Source organism: Lactuca sativa, chromosome 4, assembly GCF_002870075.4.
Source record: "Lactuca sativa cultivar Salinas chromosome 4, Lsat_Salinas_v11, whole genome shotgun sequence".
NCBI lineage: Eukaryota > Viridiplantae > Streptophyta > Magnoliopsida > Asterales > Asteraceae > Lactuca > Lactuca sativa.
The window spans coordinates 142,992,397-143,012,565 of NC_056626.2; the positions used below are offsets into that span (position 1 = coordinate 142,992,397).

At 37.4% G+C, this 20,169-nt stretch overlaps 1 protein-coding gene across 1 annotated transcript; it reads left to right on the forward strand.

The window, feature by feature from the left end:
• Positions 1–15,739: 15,739 nt before the first annotated feature.
• LOC111895362 (uncharacterized) lies at positions 15,740–19,799 on the forward strand. Its single transcript, XM_023891442.3, has 6 exons — positions 15,740–16,003; positions 16,802–18,221; positions 18,325–18,579; positions 18,674–18,754; positions 18,861–19,199; positions 19,517–19,799. Exons 2-6 carry the CDS (start codon positions 17,145–17,147, stop codon positions 19,571–19,573), a joined length of 1,809 nt encoding a protein of 602 aa, XP_023747210.2. The 5' UTR covers positions 15,740–16,003; positions 16,802–17,144; the 3' UTR covers positions 19,574–19,799.
• The last annotated feature ends 370 nt before the right edge of the window (positions 19,800–20,169 follow it).

Sequence of the window (20,169 nt, forward strand, 5' to 3'; positions counted from 1 at the left end):
TGCTTTTGATGTTTTCAAGTCTCTAAGCATGAGTCCTAACTAGATATCAAGTGTAAGGAAGAGTACTTACGGTATAAAGGCTTGAAATGGTTGATTTTGGCCAAGAACACTAGTGTGTGTTCTTGGTGTTTCTTGAAGATCTAAGAAAAGATGATTTCTATGGATGAAATCAATGGATGAAGCTAGATTAAGAGATGTCACAACTAATCAAAGAAGAACACTTACAACTTTTGAAGATCTAGGATGAAAAGTTGGATGATACTTGAGAGGCTTTGAGGAAAATCGGCCAAGGAAAGGAAAGAATGGAAGAAATGGCCAAGACTTATATATATATATATATATATATATATAGAGAGAGAGAGAGAGAGGTGAGTTTACGCCCCCCTTGAGTTTATGGCCGTAAACTCTTGGTAACTTGTCGTAAACTCCACTTGATGGAGTTTAAGGTTTGCATGCTATATTGTGGTTCTATTAGGTACTTCCTAACACTCATTCCTTGAGTGTATTAGGCTTAAAACTCCATAGAATGACCTTTAACTAGGCTAGAGCTCATTACCAATGAGTCTGACACTCAGTTGAGTTGACTGACTGAGCTTTCAAAGAATTTTTTTTCGGGTTGTCACAGTTATTATGAACCTATAAATAAGGTGTATCAGTAATTCCAGTTATAATGCTGATTGATCTAGTTACGAGAGATGTGTTCAGAATTGTCAATTTGTTAACACGCTGTCGCACGCGTATTAAACAAATAAATCTATCACTGTTGGATGCACTAAAAATATAGCACATGGAAGTAGGGTCGAATCCTCAGGGACACAGCCTAATGGTCAATGCCTTTTAGCATCAGGCACATTCTAGTTAAAAAAAAATATAAAAGGGGGATTTTGAATTATACTAAAAACTAAAAATTACAGGGATATTAAAATAAGATGAAAATCAATAATAAAAACAATTTCAGTTCTGCTGCGACTTTCCTAATCATGTAATCAGTCCAGATCTGGTTATTTGGAATGCGTTCTATCTAAGATGGTATTGAGAAAAACTAACAAACTCTAGTATAATCTCTTTTACCTAAATTAGTTAACCGAAACAAACTCTTTGAGATGACCCTAACTTCTCACTGTTCAATTAAACAAGCTCTTAATTAAATCAGAAAAATTGCATTAAGTTCCGTGTAGAATTCCCAACAATACCCAATACTTCTCGCAAGCTAGGAAGCGTAAAGGTATGATTTTTTTTCCAGTTTATATCAGAGTTAAATCCCAAACACAGAACCACTCTGATACTTCTTATGTTTACCAGTTGACAAGAATAGTTACACATTCTATTAACTGATTAACTGGATTGATAAAACCCTAGCTAGGTCATCAGACTAACAAGAGTTTAAAACCAAACATTCATTAAGCTCAAAACTGAAAAATCTAGATAGAAACACAAAACGAAAATCAGATCTGAAAACTAATCACATGAAAAGTAATAGTCTATGCAAAACGAAAAACTAAAGTTTATCCATGCATGGCTAAAAACGAAATAAACTACATAAAAGAAACATTTACTTATAAATCTAGATAAACTAAATGAATGATATGATCCGTAGTCTTCGGATCTTCAAAAGTTGCTGAAAGTTATCAAAAATCGCCTTCATAAGTGGTTTTCATTGTCTGGAATCGTCTCTCTTTCACATCTAATAATGAGGGTTGTATTTATACTCAAGGTGGAAGCTTCCAAAATAAGAATATGGTAACATGCGATCGCAGGTTTTCTTAAAAATGCATATCGGGCCGATTTAATGAAGGTACATTGTTGTTCTGGGCTTTTTTGGACAACATGCGATCATAGGTAGCTTATATGAGATCGCAGGTTTGAACTTTTCACTTCAGATGACTTCCAGAAGACCCTGGGAAGCTTCCTTGAAAACATGCGATCGCAGGACAAACATGCGATTACACTTGCGATCGAATTTTTTGGGCCATGTAATCGCAGATTTTGCCTTTTTCACAAACATGAAAGTCATCCCGTATTGTGTCTAGTTTCAGAACATTTTGAATATCATTAATCAGAGTTACGTTTCATGAGATATGGTAAAAATCCTAACAGGGGGTTAAAGATGCCATCAACATCTTTTAGCTTCAAATTGCAAATTCTATATTCGTGTGATCAATTGGATCGAATGTTTATTGACCAAAACATAATTCAAGCATTCCTCAACAACCTACTTCAGTTCCAAATCCGTTTAGGCTCTAAATATGCATCCAACTGCTCCCAAAGTACCGCTCCAATTATCTGATAACAACATAAAACACGAGCAGTACGAAAATTCTAACAAAATACATGAGTTGAACATTATTTAAACAAATGACATGAAAATGTACAAATTATGATGTTAAATGATAATAAAAACTACCCTAAAAGATGCATAAAATGACATTTAGCAAATCTCCCCAAGCTTAAACCTTACTTGCACTCAAGTAAGAAAAAGATAAAACATTATAAACAGGTGGAAAGATGTAGATGACCGAAAAAGAATTTAGAATAAAATAAAGGAAACTAAAAACTTATACTAAAATACTTCACTCTTTTTTTGTTCACATTATTAGATTTCACAACTAGAAAGCTCCAATGAAATCACTACCTGGAATCAAGCCCCTCCTCAAAACCAACCCAATTATCAACCACCACAACCACAAAATCAACAATTCTACCAAAACCACCAACCTCAAACCAATGTTTTTCAAGTTCAACAACAAGTACATTACCCAAATCAACCCAATTACCAACACCCTCCAATGTATCAAAACCCAATCTACCCACAACAACAACCTCCCTACCTTATCCACCACCAATGTATAATCACCAACAATACCCATACGCACCTTACCAACAACCTCCCAATTACATGCAATAATATCCCAATAACCCTAATCCACCCACCCCCCTCAAGAGTTGACACTTATACAAATGATGGAGACGGATGTTACTTACACACCTCTTGGTATTGTTTATCCCGCAAACCGCCGAGGGATTGAATTGAAGTCAAGTTTCATACATCAACTAACCAAGTTCCATGGTTTGGATAGTGAAGATCCTCAAAGGCATTTGAAGTCCTTTCATATGATATGTGTTAGCATGTTGCCCGAACATGTAACATTAGATGATTTCAAGCTAACCACCTTCCCTCTCACCTTGGAAGATAAAGCTAGAGAGTGGTTATTCAACTTACCACCAGGATCTAGTCACACATGGGAAGAGTTGCTCAAAGCCTTTAATAGCAAGTTCTATCCCACCTCTCGAATATTAAGTCAAATAAGTGACATTTTGGGGATTCGTCAAGGGGAGAATGAGACTTTTCATGATTTTTGGGAGCGATTCAACAACTTGTGTACAAGTTGCCCTCAACACAACATACCCGAACAGCTACTTCTTCAACAATTTTATGAGGGCATGAATGAAAAAGATCGAAGGAAGATTGATGCTTCAAGTGATGGTGACATCTTCAACAAGACACCTCAAGAGATAAGATCACTTTTGGGAACCATTTCTCAAAATCAAAGGAACTTTGGGACTCGCAATGAAATGAAGAGAAATTCTCCACAAGTAGTTGGTGAAGTTAGCAACACCCAACATTTGGAATCAAAGCTCTTGGATTTGACTAATGTGTTAAGTCAAATGGTGGTGGGAAGTGGTCAACAATTAATGGTGTGTGGTATTTGTTCCATGACGGGGCATTATATGGATAAGTGTCCCTCACTTGGTAGTGAACCAGAGGATGTTAATGCAATGGGAGGATATGAAGGTCAACCAAGACCCATGGGCTTTCAAAATAACTACAACCCAAATTGGAGGAATAACCCAACCAACCCATACCCATCAAAGCCAACCCCACCACATGTTATGATGAGACCCCAATTTTCTCAATACTCGTCACAAAAAACTCCATATCCACAAACATCTCATCCTACTCCAAATTACCAACAACCTCCACAACAAGGCCAATCAAGTGGTAACCACCAAATGAGCCTTCAAGAACTTGCCACTTCTATTGCTCAAAGCCAAACCCAATTTCAACAAGATACCAAGAACACTTTCTCCAACATTCAAGCACAAATTGGAGACTTGGTCACCGCTCTCAACAAGATGGAACAAAGGGGTAAACTTCATTCTCAAACCGAGAAGAACCCCAATATAAGTGCAATAACCTTGCGAAGTGGGAAAACAATTGGATAAAGCAACCCTAAAAGAGTTTCAAGAGAAGACGAAGATGAAGTTATTATTGTTGAACCTTCGAAAGTTGTAGTTCCTCCAAAAGAACCGGTTATGCCAACCAATGATCAACCTGACTCTTCCAACAAGAACATCAAACCATTGGTCATACCACCACCTTTCCCCTCCCGATTGGCCCCCTAGAAGAAAAAGGAGGAAGAGAAGGAATTTCTTGAAACCTTCTACAAGGTCCAAATTAACATTCCACTATTGGATGCCATAAAGCAAATTCTGCACTATGCCAAGTTTCTTAAAGATTTGTGCACCAATAAGAGGAAATTCAAGGCGAATGAAAAGATCCAAGTCAATGCAAATATGTCCACGGTCATCCAAAAGAAGTTACCACCCAAATGCAAGTACCTGGGAATGTTTGCTATTCCTTGCACTATTGGTGATTTGCACGTTGAAAGTGCTATGCTAGATCTTTGAGCCTCAATCAATGTGATGCCCTACTCGATTTTTCAATCTCTCAAATGTTGGACCTTTGGAAGAAACCGGAGTGATAATTCAATTAGCGGACAAGTCAAGTGTATTTCCAAGAAGCGTATTGGATGATGTACTAGTGCAATTCAATCAACTAGTATTTCCTGCAGACTTCTATGCCATTGACCTTGATGAGAAAACTCCATCCAAGTCATCTATGATCCTTCTTGGACACCCTTCATGAATACCGCTCACACGATTATTGATGTCCATAATGGGAAGATCACCATGGAGTTCGATGGAGAGACCATTCATTTCAACATCTTTGAAGCAATGAGGTACCCTAGCAACATTTCTCCATTATATCGGGTTGATGTGATTGAGCCAATTACCAAAGAACTATTTGAGTTATCACATGGAGATATTTTGAAGATGGTGCTCAACATGAGTCTTGATTGTGAAAGTTTGAAGAAAACATTGGATATGTATACATTGGACTCCGAAGTTGAAGAGATTGTGAAGACTTTAGAAGTTCATAATTCAAAAAAGAAGGATGTCTCTCAAGTTTCCTTATCTTATTCTCCAAACAAGATGCCTCCTTCCATAATCCAACCACCCACACTTGAATTGAAAGTATTACCTAGCCTTTTGAAGTATGTTTATCTAGGTCAAGATGAAACTCTCCCGGTGATCATCTCTTCTCAATTGCTAGACTTTGAAGAAGATCAATTGGTTGAAGTCTTGAAAGATCATAAAGAGGCCATAGGGTGGACAATAACGGACATCAAGGGGATAAGTCCTAATGTATTCACTCACAAAATCCTTATGGAAGACGATTGTAAGCCTAGGAGGGAAGCTCAAAGAAGATTAAATCCTCCAATGATGGAAGTGGTTAAGAAAGAGATAATCAAGCTCCTTGATGCGTACATGATTTAACCCATTTCCGACTCTAAATGGGTTAGTCCGGTTCAAGTGGTTCCCAAGAAAACGGAAATCACAGTTATTGAGAATAACAAAGGAGTAATGGCACCCAATCGAGTTCAAAATGGATGGAGGGTGTGCATTGATTATAGAAAGTTGAATTCAAGCAGACGAAAAAGAACATTTTCCTCTTCTTTTCATCGACCAAATGCTCGAGCGATTGGCGGGAAAGTCGCATTATTGTTGCCTCGATGGATACTCGAGTTTTCATCATATACTCGTTGCCCCCAAAGATCAAGACAAGATGACTTTTACATGCCCATTCGACATGTTTGCCTACAAGTAGATACCATTTGGATTATGCAATGCCCCCACCACATTCCAACGATGCATGGTGAGCATCTTTTCCGAGTATGTAGAGAATATAATCGAGGTGTTCATGGACGACTTCACAGTGTATGGAAATTCATTTGATGAATGCTTGGAAAACCTTAATAAGATTTTGAAAAGGTGCATTGAGAAGATGTTGGTGTTAAAATTTGAGAAGTGTCACTTCATGGTCAATCAAGGCGTCATCTTGGGACACATTGTATCCAAAAAGGGAATTGAAGTTGATAAAGCCAAAATTGATGTCATACAAGCCCTTCCTTACCCAACATGTGTTAGAGAAGTGAGATCTTTCTTAGGCCATGCGGGATTCTATAGAAGATTTATCAAAGATTTCTCGAAGATCACGAGACCGATGTGTCTCCTTCTCCAAAAGGACGTTGATTTTGACTTCAATATAGCATGCCAAGAGGCCTTTGACAAACTTAAAGACTTGCTCATCTCTGCTCCAATAATCCATCCTCCAAATTGGGAGCTTCCTTTTGAAATTATGTGTTCTGCAAGCAATTTTTCCATTGGAGCGGTCTTAGGTCAAAAGGAGGGCAAAGCATCACATGTTATCTACTATGCCTCCAAAACCTTGGATAATGCTCAATCCAATTATTCCACCACCGAGAAGGAACTTCTAGCCATTGTTTTCGCCTTGGAGAAATTCCAGCAATACCTTCTTGGAACGAAATTTATTGTATATTCCGACCATGCGGCCTTGAAGTATCTAATGACCAAGAAAGATGCCAAGTCACGGTTAATTCGGTGGATTCTTCTTCTACAGGAGTTTGATCTTGAGATAAAGGACAAAAGTGGTGCTGAAAACCTAGTTGCGGATCACTTAAGTCGGTTGAATATTGGTGGTTCTTCTTCTTCCATTCATGATGAATTTCCGGATGAACACCTCTTCTACATTTCAAACACCATTCCTTGGTATACGAATATTGTAAATTATTTGGTTACTAAAGAAATTCCACACGCATTTACCAAGTACCAAAAGTCCAAATTAAAAAGTGATTCCAAATACTATGTGTGGGATGACCCTTATCTTTGGAAACACTGCTCGGATCAACTGATATAGAGGTGTGTTCATCAAACTGAGGTCGAGTTAATTTTGAAGTTTTGCCATATGCATGCGGAGGACATTTTGGTCAAAATAAAACCATGCGCAAGGTGCTCGAATGTGGACTCTATTGGCCAACAATGTCAAGAGATACCTATCTATTTTGCAAGAGTTGCGATAGATGTCAAAGAATGGGAACCATATCCATGAAGCACGAAATGATTCAAAGCCCTATCCTCATTTGTGAAATTTTTGATGTTTGGGGAATCGATTTCATGGGCCCATTCCCCGTATCTTTCAGTTATACTTATATACTCTTGGCGGTTGACTACGTCTCAAAATGGGTGGAAGCAAAGGCTACAAGGCATGATGATTCTAAAACTGTAATTGACTTCTTGAAGTTAAACATTTTCGCAAGATATGGTGTACCGAGAGCCTTGGTGAGTGATAGGGGCACTCATTTTTGCAATAAAATGATGGAAGCCATGATAAAGAGATATGGTGCCACACACCGGATATCAACCACTTACCATCCATAAACAAACTGCCAAGCCGAAGTGTCAAATCGAGAAGTCAAACAAATTCTTGAAAAGACGGTCAACACCACACGAAAAGATTTGAGCTTGAAGTTAGAAGATGCATTGTGGGCGTATTAGACTGCCTGCAAAACTTCAATTGGCATGTCTCCATTCTGCCTCGTCTATGGAAAGTCTTTTCATTTACTGGTGGAATTGGAACACAAAACATATTGGGCGGTTAAAAAGTGTAACTTCATTATCAAAGAAACTGGGAAGCACCGAAAGATGAAACTTCAAGAAATCGAAGAGTTGAGGAAAGAGTCCTATGAAAACCTCCTAACCACCACCATTCACGACCTCCCACTACCCTCTCTCCACCGGTGAAAATCTCCTAACCACCACCATTCACGACCTCGCCGGAAAAACAAGACAAGCTAAATACCGCCCCCACCTTCCTTCAAATTCAAATTTTTCTTGGGCATTCTTCACCAAAAACACCCGCACATGCGATCTACTGTTAATTTGGGAAAATTAGCTCGTCAGAAAACCTAGCTTCGCCGTCGGTTGCCGTCTGTCGCCGCCACCGGCCGCCGCCACTCATTTTGACCAAAAAATTCAAAATTCTTGTTTCTCACCAGAGATTCAAAAAGGCTCAACCTTGCGGGTCTAATTCAAGCTTGGGGTGCAGTTTTAGCGGTTTTATTTTCGGGTTTCGACACTCGAATTTGGTAAATTTCTTTTAATTTTGATTGCATTTCATTTCTAATTTGGCTAGTCTTATGTTACGAATTAGGTTAAATTAGAATTTCCTTGATTTGGAATTAATTAGATTACATTGTATTGAATTGTGCCAAATTGCAAGTTTGGAGTATTTGCCCGATTTTATTTTTTATTTTTATTGGATTGATTGGATTGGTGTGAGGCGAGGGCGAGGGATAATTTTGCCCAAGTTTTTGTCTTTGCTAGGTTATCTTAACAGGTGCATTCACACGTCTCATGGATCTTCCCGTGAAGCTCAATCATCGCGATTAACAAAAAAAGTGTCTACCGAGCATGTCGATCGTGATGGTAACCTTACCCTCACTAGTGCACAAATCAAGCAATTCAAGTCCAAACTCCAAAAACGTGTAATCCGAGCCACAAATTTTTACCACCAGGAGTCGATGATTAACCTTGGCCTTGATGATTGCTTGCAACAACTGTTCTTCAACATAAGTTGGCAGGGTTTCCTAGCTCTTTCCGTGCGCACATACAAGCAACCCACACTTGAGTTCCTTTCCACTTATGCGCGGAACGACACATAGGAGGTGCTCACATTTAAGCTCCAGGGTCGGCAGCACCATCTCACATACGACAACCTTAACACTATCATGGGCACATACGATATGCACAAAACTGCCATCTATAGTTATCAATGGAACCAATTCAAGAACGTTCCCAAAGTAGAGTTTTGGACTAAAATCACTAGTCTTCCAAACTTTAATCCAAGTTGACAAAGAGATCCTTACATCATCCATCCTTGTTGGAGAATCGCCCACTGGATCCTTTCAACTTCCATCTTTGGTCGTCACAAGTCGGGCCAAATAAACACAGTCGAGCTATATTTCCTCTATTGCATGACTAGTCGTCGTTGGTCTTGCCCCGATTTCGTAAACTTTTTCTTGGATAAGTGTGACAACATACGCACGAAGACCACTGACGACATTTGCATTGGAGGTCTCATTACCCTTATTGGTTTGGGTGTGGGCCTTTAATTTCCCAAATTTGAGTATGTACCATTGGACAACTCACCTCTCTACCTCCTCGACTGCTTCGCTCTCACCATGATGGAATTATTGGTGCCCATCAACAATCATCACTACTCCTGGCTCAACCACGTCAAGCAACCAATTTATACCTTACCTAATATAAGCATATATGCCTTTTCCACAAGCGACCCTGAAACATGGTTATTGCCTGAAGAGTTACATGATGATGATATTGCAGCAGATGATGATGAAATGCAGGTCGACAATGCCAATGCTGATAGTCCATTTGAGGCCGAAGACCATTATGACCTCCCAATCCGACAATTGCCACCACCCTTTTATGGTCAGCCTTCGGGAGCACACTTCGAGCCACAACATGAGTACCATTCCTATCCACAACACAACGAGCCTGAGCCGGAACCCGAGTTTCCTCTTGATATATATAGTCAGCTTGCCGCCTTGAGCCTCCAGGGCAACCGAAATACAACATCCATACAACGCATCGAAGAGCAGCAAAGCTCGCACCAACAACTACATGGAGGATCATTGGCATCATTTTCGGCCTGAAGGTGGTTACCGCCCTCGTGGGCCTCCTCCACCTTGATCTCGGTATGATCATTCCTTACTCTCATCCTAAGCATTGAGGACAATGCTTAATTTTAAGCTTGGGGTGAGGTATTCCTTATATTTTAATTTATTATTGCATTTAGGTTGTATATTGTTGCATTTAGAGTAAGTCATTTAGGTCATTCATAAAAATTTCATAAAAAAAATTCAAAATATTGCATATTTTGTTTCTTTTTTTTTCTAATTTTCATACTTTTTAGATGCATTCTAGTTTAAGTTCATGCATTTTTGTTCTCTCTTGTCTTCTCATCCCTACAGGTACCATAACGTCGAGTCATAAGTATTGAATCATAGATTGGTCCTGGGTCTTGATATGGAATTCCTTGTATCGGATAAACGGGACACGTTTTGAGCCACACAGACCACTTTGAGACCACTTGTGTGGGGGTCAGATGCAGGTAGCTTGATTGGATCTAGGTGCAGAGGGATGTGGTTGGTCAAACCGATGTGTGTGAGCAAAGATTAGCCCGGTAAGGTATTTTGAGGACATTAAAGACTTACATCTTGGTTTTGGAGGGAGTACCCCTTAGTACTCTGGAGTCTCGTCCGAGCCTTGCTTAGTTAGATTTTCACCACCTTTTTAGGATAGTTCATCATTTTTCTTGGGGTCTAAATAGATAGTTAGATAGATTTTGTTTATCACACCTTACATTGAGGTGCTTGATGAACTTTGAAGTGGGTCCCCCAATTCACATCTTTTGGGACCAAGTTTTTTTTTTCGGTAAGACCCATTTTTGAGTCATATCCCACCCTTTTTAGTTGATCTTGGCACATTGTTAATGATCATTAGGTGTTCATGTTAGCCTCTATCATATGTTGCATGGTGAAATTCCTAAACCTTCCAAGAAGAAAACACAAAAAAATGAAGAAATTGGAAAAGTGAAGACAAAAAGAAACAATGAAGAAAATTTAAGAAAAGCAACAAAAACAAAGAAGAAAAAAATGAAGAAATAGAGCAACACAAAAAGAAGAACAAGAATCCAAGTTCAAGACTTTTCTCAAAAAAAAAAAAAACAGAAGATCGAGCTACAAAGAGGCTGAAGACCAAATAACAGAAGTTCAAGATTGAAGATTTAAGTTGTTAGGTTTAAGTTTAGGTTAAGTAGAATTTTCTTATTTTATTTTATTTTATTTTTGATTTTGGTGAGAAAAGGCTATGACAATGAGATGGTAAACTGTAAAAGATAGTACAAGTGAGAAGCCTCTGAAACCGGATGTTTTCCTGGAGGCCACGCTGCAAAACCATATCTCGTACTATACACTTTAGCCTGACAGATGTAGGAATCATAGTGTGTGAAGAGGCGCTTTTCCTTCGTGCACTATGGTCTACATTGGTGATTTAAAGTGCCCCCACTGGGCGTGTCCTCTGTTTCCTTTGTCTTGCACACTGCAATTACATCCAACCGTGATCTATTCGCCCATCAAGTGGTTGAGAATGTGGTTTATGGTTCTAAAGCGGGGAACATTTTGAAGATGCGTAGGGTCCATGAAAGACTGATTCTGACCATGTTGATTGATGTTGACCAAGTTCTATGGTATCTCTCTTTTTCCTTTTTAGTTTAGCTCATCCCGAGCTCATTTTAGTCTTGTTCTAACTTGAGGACAAGTTAGGTTTAAGCTTGGGGTGATTTGATACCTTATTTTATTCCCTTATTTTTATTAGTTTATTGTAGTATTTTTAGCTCTTTTTATTAGTATTGCATTGTATATTCTTTATTTTTCTTTATCATGAATCGTATCGGGGACTTTCTATTTTGCATGAGAAATTTCGTAGGGTTTTGGAGCATGTTGCGGTTGTGGATTAACTTGGAATGGGATTTATGGGCTTCCGAGGCATTATTGGGCTTTGCAGATCCATTAAAGGAGATTTGGGCTTAAAAAGCTAAAGACTTGGATGAAGTGGGCTTGTAAAGATGGATCATGGACTGTTAATTTGGGCTTGGAGCATCCATTTTTGAAGCAAAAAGATGATTGGTTAATTTGAACCATGTGGGATGTGGAGGGGACCAATGGAATCTTTGGTAGTGGAATGGTTAGTCGAGGAAAAATGAGCCAATAGCATTCCAGCAACACTTATGCGGATGGAATCTCCGTCGCGCGGGTACCCGCGCAACTGCCCAGTTTTGGGCATTTTGGTCATTTGGCTTATCATTACCTTGGGGGATGGGATCTATCAGCTATCACTTTGATTTTCCACTATTGGAGACCAGAAGAAGGCGATTTTGGAGCTTGAAACTCATTTCTTTTAATCTTTCCAAGTTATTGGTAGTTTCTTTATGCCATTAGACTTTTGTAATTGTTATTCTATTGCCATGAGTGGCTAAACCGTCTATTTTGGTAGACCTTGGCTAAAACCTTTGAATGTTTGTGGGGTTTTGAAGGATTTATGCTTATTTATCATTTATCTTATGTCTATGATTCTAGTTCATATTTCCAATGCTTGTTTAATGCTTTGATCATAAGCTTGGTACTTTAACAAGTAATTGTTGGTTTATTTCTTTGGTTTAGCATTGAATCATTGAATTTACTTAAAACAAGGGCTTTATGATGTTAGAAATCATCTCTAGCTTATGAATCATAACTCCTTTATGGATGTGTAAGCATTGACATCCTCTAGGAATTGGGGATTCCTTCATTCTTAAGGCTAATAAACTTCCTGGGTTCAATTGCTTCAATTGGATCTTTGATTTTGATTAAGAAGGTGTGTTGTGGGCTTCCCTAACCTCCATACAACTTATGAGGAATCTTGGCATATCATGCTTCATGATTGCTATAACCAATTTGGGATGAATGATAAGCTTCATATTAAATCCTAATGATAAACACACAAATGTTCATTGTGTTGAATTGCCTTATTTACTAATTCTCTCCAATATTTGAGCATCTCATCATCTTGCTTAATTGCAAGTTTTCTAGTTATTCAAGTTTTTTAGTTTTCAAGCAATCATAACACTCCCCCTTTAGTTTAATTGTAGTTAGTTTATTTACACTAGTTCTTTTAGATTACATTGGTGATTGAATACAACCATTTCCCCGAGGATCGATACCCCTTTTTACCGTTATATTATGTTTTATTTGCATACAAATGGTGTAATTTACTTGGTGGACTTGACATCCCATCAGCTGCTGATTGACCTCTTGATTGGACCACTCTCTGAGAGTCTTTTCTGATTCGTCTCCACTCATGTTTGATTTTTCAGATTCATATTCTAAAGAATCCGTAGTATTGGATTTGACGGAAGAGGGTGAGGAATATGTTTTATAGGGGCTATTTGAAGGTGAAGATGGGGGTACTTTCTAGAAAAAACGGATCTGATTCATTCCACAAGGGAGTGCCTTATGGTGTGATGATTTATGGAGGTACTGAAGATGATGATGACCCAGCTGATTGTTTTCTCTTTGCTTCTTCTTTCTTCAGTTTCCTTGCAATTCGCTCGATTTCTGGATCAAAAGCTAAAGGTGTACCTGAACGAAATTTTTTGGGCATAAAACTATTAGAAAGCACCATGTCCCCGACAACGGTGCCAATTTGTTAATACCGATAGTCATACCCGATTTAAACATATAAAATTTATCACTATTGGTTGCACTAAAAATATAGTACGGGGAAGCATGGTCAAATCCTTAGTGACACAACCTAATGGTCAATGCTTTTTTGCATCAGACACATTCTAGTCAAAACAAAAATATAAAAGGGGGACTTTCAATTATACTAAAAACTAAAAATTGCAGTGATATTAAAATTAAACGAAAATCAATAAGAAAAACGATTTCAGTTATGCTACGACTTTCCTAATCATGCAATCAGTTCAGATCTGGTTATTCGGAATGCGTTCTATCTAAGCTGGTACTAAGAAAAACTAACAAGCTGTAGTATGATCTCTTTATCTAAATCAGTTAACCAAAACAAGCTCTTTGAATTGACCCTAACTTTTTATTGTTAAATTAAACAAGCTCTTAATTTAATAAAAAAAATTGCACTAAGTTATGTGTAAAATTCCTAGCAATACCCAATACTTCTCACAAGCTCGGAAGTGTAAAGATATGATTTTTTTCCAGTTTATATCATAGTTAAATCCCAAACACAGAACCAATCTGACACTTGTTCCTTTTACCAGTTGACAAGAACAATTACGGATTATATTAACTGATTAACTGGAATGATAAAACCCTAGCTAGGTGATTAGACTAATAAGAATTTAAAACCAAACATTCATTAAGCTCAAAACTGAAAAATCTAGATAGAAACACAAAACGAAAATTAGATCTGAAAACTAGTCATATGAAAAGTACTAGTCTATGCCAAACTGAAAACTAAATTTTAGCCATACATGGATAATAACGAACTAAAACTACATAAAAGAAACTTTACTGATAAATCTAGATAAACTAAATGAATGAGATGATTCACAGTCTTCAAATCTTCAAAAGTCGATGAAAGATATCAGGAATCGCCTTCAGAAGTCGTTTTCGTCGTCTGGAATCGTTCCCCTTCACATATAGTAATGAGGGTTGTATTTATACTCAAGGTGGAAGCTTCTGGAACAAGAATCTGGTAACATGTGATCGCAGGTAGGCCCTATGCGATCACATGTTTTCTTAAAAACGCGTATCGGGCCGATTTAATGAAGGTACATTGCTGTTATAGGTTTTTTTGGACAACATGCGATCATAGGTAGCTTATATGAGATTGTAGGTTTGGACTTTTCATTTCAGATGACTTCTAGACGACTTAAATTGACCATGGGAAGTTTCTTGGCAAACATGCGATCGCTTTTTGGGCCATGTAATCGAAAATTTTCCTTTTTTCACAAACATGGAAATCGTCCCAAATTGTGTCTAGTTTTCAAAGCATTTTGAATCTCGTCAATCGGAGCTACAGTCATGAGATATGATCAAAATACTGATAGGGGGTCAAAGCTGCCAACAACATCTTTTAGCTCCAGATTGCATATTTTATCTTCGTGTGATCAATTTAATCGAATGTTTATTGACCAAAACATATTCCAAGCATTCCTCAACATCTTTTAACATCTGCAGACTGGTGCAATAAGTTAAAGTAAGGTGTGGAAAAGTTTGAAGCAGACGGTCAAGTGCTGCGCCACGCAGCACACGTGCAACAGTTTTTAAGTCAAAAGTCTTCTGAAAAACAAACAACTACGAAGGGACAAGTGATGCGCGTGTGCTGCGCGATGCAATAATAAGTGGTTAGAAGTGTTTTTTTTTAAGAAAAACAAACAACACCTTACAGCAGCAAGAGATGGTGATGGTGGTTTACTGGCGGCAAAAGGGAGGTGGCAGGTGGGTTCTGGTAATGGCAGGAGGAGGTGGCAGGTGGCTTGCTGCCTCGTCCCTTCTTTGTTTTTCTGGCAGCAAATCGACAGGAGGGAGAGAGGGGAGGGTGGAGAAAGCTAAGCAGCAGCACCGAAGATGGGTGCCGCTTTGATGGCAGTTGAGAAAAGTCCACCAGAAAAACTCATTTTTGCCGGAGGCTCGCTAGAGAAGATGACCGGAGAGTCGTCGGAGATAAGAAATTATCATGAACCTTCAATAGCCGGTTTCAATGGTTTCTGTGAACACCTAAATAAAATAAAAAAAAAGTGACCAAATAAATATAAAGATAACAATTAATTATTCTCATAAGTCTTTTTCCCATTTTTTTTAACCGACCCTTGTTTAAAACTAAACACCAACCATACCGATAGCGTGTAGTCATCGGTGTAATTTACTTGAAAGAAATCCATTTATTTTCACATGAAAGTATTTTGACCCGTTCTCTCTTTATACGGTAAAGTTGGCCAAAATGTCAGACAAAAAAAAGCCGCAAGTTGATGCACATGGGATTGAAGGGTTGCCCATGGCCTTACGGTTCCCAATCCCTACATACATGATTCATTCCCATCCCCATTTCCCATTTTCCATCTTCATTCACAACTTCCACTGCAATTCCTCAATAATCCATCAAAACCCTCATCCGATACTTTTGATCCTTCCCTCAGATTCTTAAAAGTAAAATCTCATAGACAGTTTAACACCAATTTCTCAATACATGATCGTTATCCGCACTGGTTCGTTGCGTTTCTGATATTTTTACCCCTTTTTGTTTAATTGAAGCGTTGATTGTGTTGCCTTCTTTAATTTCATGTCCTATTTGCTTTTGATCATTCTCAATCCGCTAGTAAACATATTTTCCGCTGTGCAAAGAAGTGACGAATTGAAAGTTTTATGGTTTATTGACGATTTTGATCGTCTTACCACTTTTCGATCCTGGAGATTGAAATTCTGGGGGTAGTCTAGTGAAGTTTGAGCTTAATTCTATTCTCGGATGATTTAATTTAAAGAAGTTTAGGTTTTTAATGCGTATACTTGGAGTTCCTTTATGGAAAGTTATTTTGATCACTCCGATTGAAGTGCTTCTTTATTGCTTTTTAACAAATTTGTACTCTTCAACATCCAATTTCAAATCTGTTTCTCTATTCTAGTGACAAATGTTTCTTACACACGTTATCCACTCTCTTTACACCGATTTTTAATTGTTGGTTTTATGTCCATTGGTTTGTTTACTTGAACGGAACTATGTTATACATGGATTCAGAAAACTCTGCGTTTGAGAGATTGTTTTTCATGTTTGGAAGTGCATGATTGTAGAATCACAATAAATAAACATGGAATTTCCTTTTGTCGCAATGCTACTACATTATTTGGTACTTATCTCTCAAAAGTTTATGCGTTTTATCCAAATCAAGCGGATAAATGTCATGCGTAGTGTTCAATTGTACTATGTGGTGTGCATCTTGTGTTAATCTCATATGCTGTATGGTAATAGCGACTAAAGTTATCTGACTTTTCTTTGATTATGACTCCAGATTCTGGGCTCTCTCTTGTGGAATAAACAATGGACTTTGGATCTCATTCCACATATCAATTTCAAGGAATCATGATTGTGTTAATTGGTGGTGTCTGGAGTTTTGGCTTAGGATTGGAAATACCTGCTCTGTATTCTGAAAGGGGAATAGCAAAGATTGGAATGCTTAGAACTGATGGATAGTGTATAAGATATGCGAATCTTTCATCTTCTTTAGTGTTTTTAGTTCAAGTAGATTATTTGAATTGTGTAGTTGATAGAAGTGTGGTGTAGTGCATAAGGTAGTAATAGATTAATAGATTAAAGGTTTTTCACAAGTTTAAGAAGGAAAAAGAATCTTGAATATGGGTTTACCTCAGGTCTCCAATAGCAACATTTCAGAGGAAGCAACAGCATCATTTAGCACTTCAGTCCAATCTATGCCTCATTTCCATGGATTAAGCAGCTGTGACATGAGTGGAATTCATGTCAATCGTGTCCAAGGAGAGCTTTCAAGAGAAGAAAACAGAGATAGACATGTAAATTGGCAGAGATTAAGTTCTGGAGATAATATTTCAACTTTCACACGTAAAACTGGAAGAAATGTCCAAACTGCTGTGTCCAGAATCGTGGGCTTTGAATCAAAAGCATCAAGTTCTCCTTCTTTTGCATTCGATGGAGTACAAACTGATAATCTCCCCTCTAATAGCAACGATAATGCAACAGAAAACAGTGGAGCAATAGTGAGGAGAAAGCTCATGTCACCATTGAATAGCTTGATTATACCAAGTCAATTCGATAGAAACTTTCAAGAAACCAATGACACTAAGTGTGTGACTCCTTTTATTCTGTCAACAAGTCAATTCGATAGAAACTTTCAACAATGTAGGAATCCAGGAAGTGTAAGTTTTGGGAGAAGTTGTGGTTTTTTCACTGATGGGCCATTGCTTGAGAACACAGATGCTCGATCTTTTGGTTCTTTATCATCTTCACCAGGATTAGATAGCAATCATAGCATAGAATCTACTACAATAAGGTCTTTGAATTCACCCATTGCTATACCTTCAAGAAAAGTGGTGTCATCTCCTCTATCTTTATCCCCACTTGGTCCTAAATTCTCTAGAACACCAAAACTTTCTATGAATAATGACATAGATGATAACCATCCAACTTTGAAGGATATTGAAGTGTCTCTTAATGGCACAATCTCTGATATTCTAGATGAAGATTCTAGAATGGTTAAAAAGTCAACTTTAGAAGTCAACCAAAGTATGATTGAAATGGTTGGGGATTGGGGTCAAGAAAGTCAAGATTCAACCTTTTCTACACAATGTTCAAAGTTATGTAGGACTCCAAGTGGTTTACAAGTGAGAAGATCATGGATTGGTTCTTTTGAGGAGTCTTTGTTATCAGGTCGTTTAGCTTCTGGAACAATCAGCCAGGTCAGCTTTTTTTTTTTTATTTTTTTTATTTTTTTAATTCTCTTTTTGGTTAATTACTTGATGGGTTTTTACAAAAATATGGTTTTGAAATTAAATTATGCAGAAAATTGATGGGTTTCTTGCTGTTTTGAATATTACTGGAGGAAGTTTTTCACCACGCCCTCAGAAACTTCCGTTTGCTGTGACAAGTGTTGATGGGGATAACTTTTTGTTATACTATTCCTCCATTGACCTTGCTGCTGATGTGGCATCAAGTAAACAAAAAGGTCAGAAAATGAAGAAGAGCCTTAGCATTATTGATGATTCTCATATGGAAAAAAGTCGATTGAGGATACCTATGAAAGGTCGCATACAGTTGGTATGTTGTGCAATGTGCACTACAAATTTACCTTTTTACCCCTCGTTTGATCATCTTATGATGTTGATAATTTTCTCAATTATGCTTTCTGTAGGTCCTCAGCAATCCTGAAAAGACTCCAATTCACACTTTCTTCTGTAACTATGACTTGACTGACATGCCAGCTGGCACCAAGGTATGAACTATAGTAAATTCCATCTGTTCATCTTCTTCATCTACCATGCTATTATATCATATTATCATTATATCTAAATGATTTTTTTTGTTCATTATTTATACAGACGTTTATGCGCCAAAAGGTCACTCTAGATTCTAAAACAGGGGCACATGTTAATAATAATAATAATAATAATAATAATAATAATAATAATAATAATAATAATCTTGGTTCACCAAAAGTGAATGAAAACTCTAATTCCGGTGTCTTGCGTTATGCTCTTCATCTTCGATTCCTGTGTCCATTTTCTAAAAAGAATTCGAAAAGTGTTCAGAGGTGCAAATCAGATCCTTTGTCTACTCCGGAAAAGAATCGAAACCTTGGAATGGAAAGACGATTTTATTTGTATAACGACATGAGGGTTGTGTTTCCTCAACGCCATTCCGATTCCGATGAAGGCAAGGTATGTCTTAACATGTATTCTTTCTTCAGTTTTTTGACTATTTTTCCATTAACTGATGTTCAAAGGGCAAATTTGTTCATAAGGGTAAGTACTTTAAAAAAGAAACACCTTACCAAATTTAGGTTCTGTTTCTTTTTAACTTGTTGGATAGTAGAAGGGTAAAATGGTCATTTAGTCTGATTCAGACAATCCGAAAAAGTAACAGTTTTTTTTATGTATATCATACTTACTCATTTATACAACAGTTAATAGTGATTTTTTGTTTCGTTTTGTGCAAAAGACGTGAATGCCCTTTTGATTTTGGTTTGAAACTGCAGTTACATGCGGAGTGTCATTATCCATCAGATCCTAAGTACTTTGACATCAGTGACTAAAAGGTCTGGTTTCATTTCATCTTTTTAGATTACAAATCTGTGAATATTTTTCTTTTTAAAAAAATAAAAGTACAATATCTAGTCTTCTTTTATGATGATGGAAACTCCACACATCACTTGCTGTATATATTTTCATTTAGAAGTTAGAATTTCTCATTGAAGCCTTGTCCCCACGTGTAAATATGTACATTCCTTCAACAAATAATTCAAATTTCTTCAAACACAAGTGATTCTTGCTTTTGGGTGTGGGGTATTTTTGTTTGTAAATGTTAGTTTATAAATATATGTTTGTTTATCTTAATATAAAAAACTAATTTGTCATAGTTATTTAGCTCCAATCAAATATGTGTTTGTATTATATATGATTATTAACACAAAAACGAAAATATATAAAACCAAATACAACTTTTCCTTCGTTTTTATCGTCTGAGTAGTTTTGCTATGCTAATTTAGAATTTTTTGTGCCAATGTTACCTAAATTTAGATGGTTAGTAAATCATAGGACATGACAACTATAGTAGAAATCAAAAGCTGTGTGTGTGTGTTTGTGTTTTCATCAAGCTAAAATGCAGGAATTCTAAAATCACAATTAGACA

Bases quoted from the DNA above. Each gene is read 5' to 3' on its own strand.
- LOC111895362 (XM_023891442.3), top strand. From the start codon at position 17,145: ATGGGTTTACCTCAGGTCTCCAATAGCAACATTTCAGAGGAAGCAACA. The intron at 18,222-18,324 runs GTCAGCTTTTTT...TAAATTATGCAG, and splicing joins CTTCTGGAACAATCAGCCAG to AAAATTGATGGGTTTCTTGC. The intron at 19,200-19,516 runs GTATGTCTTAAC...TTGAAACTGCAG, and splicing joins CCGATTCCGATGAAGGCAAG to TTACATGCGGAGTGTCATTA.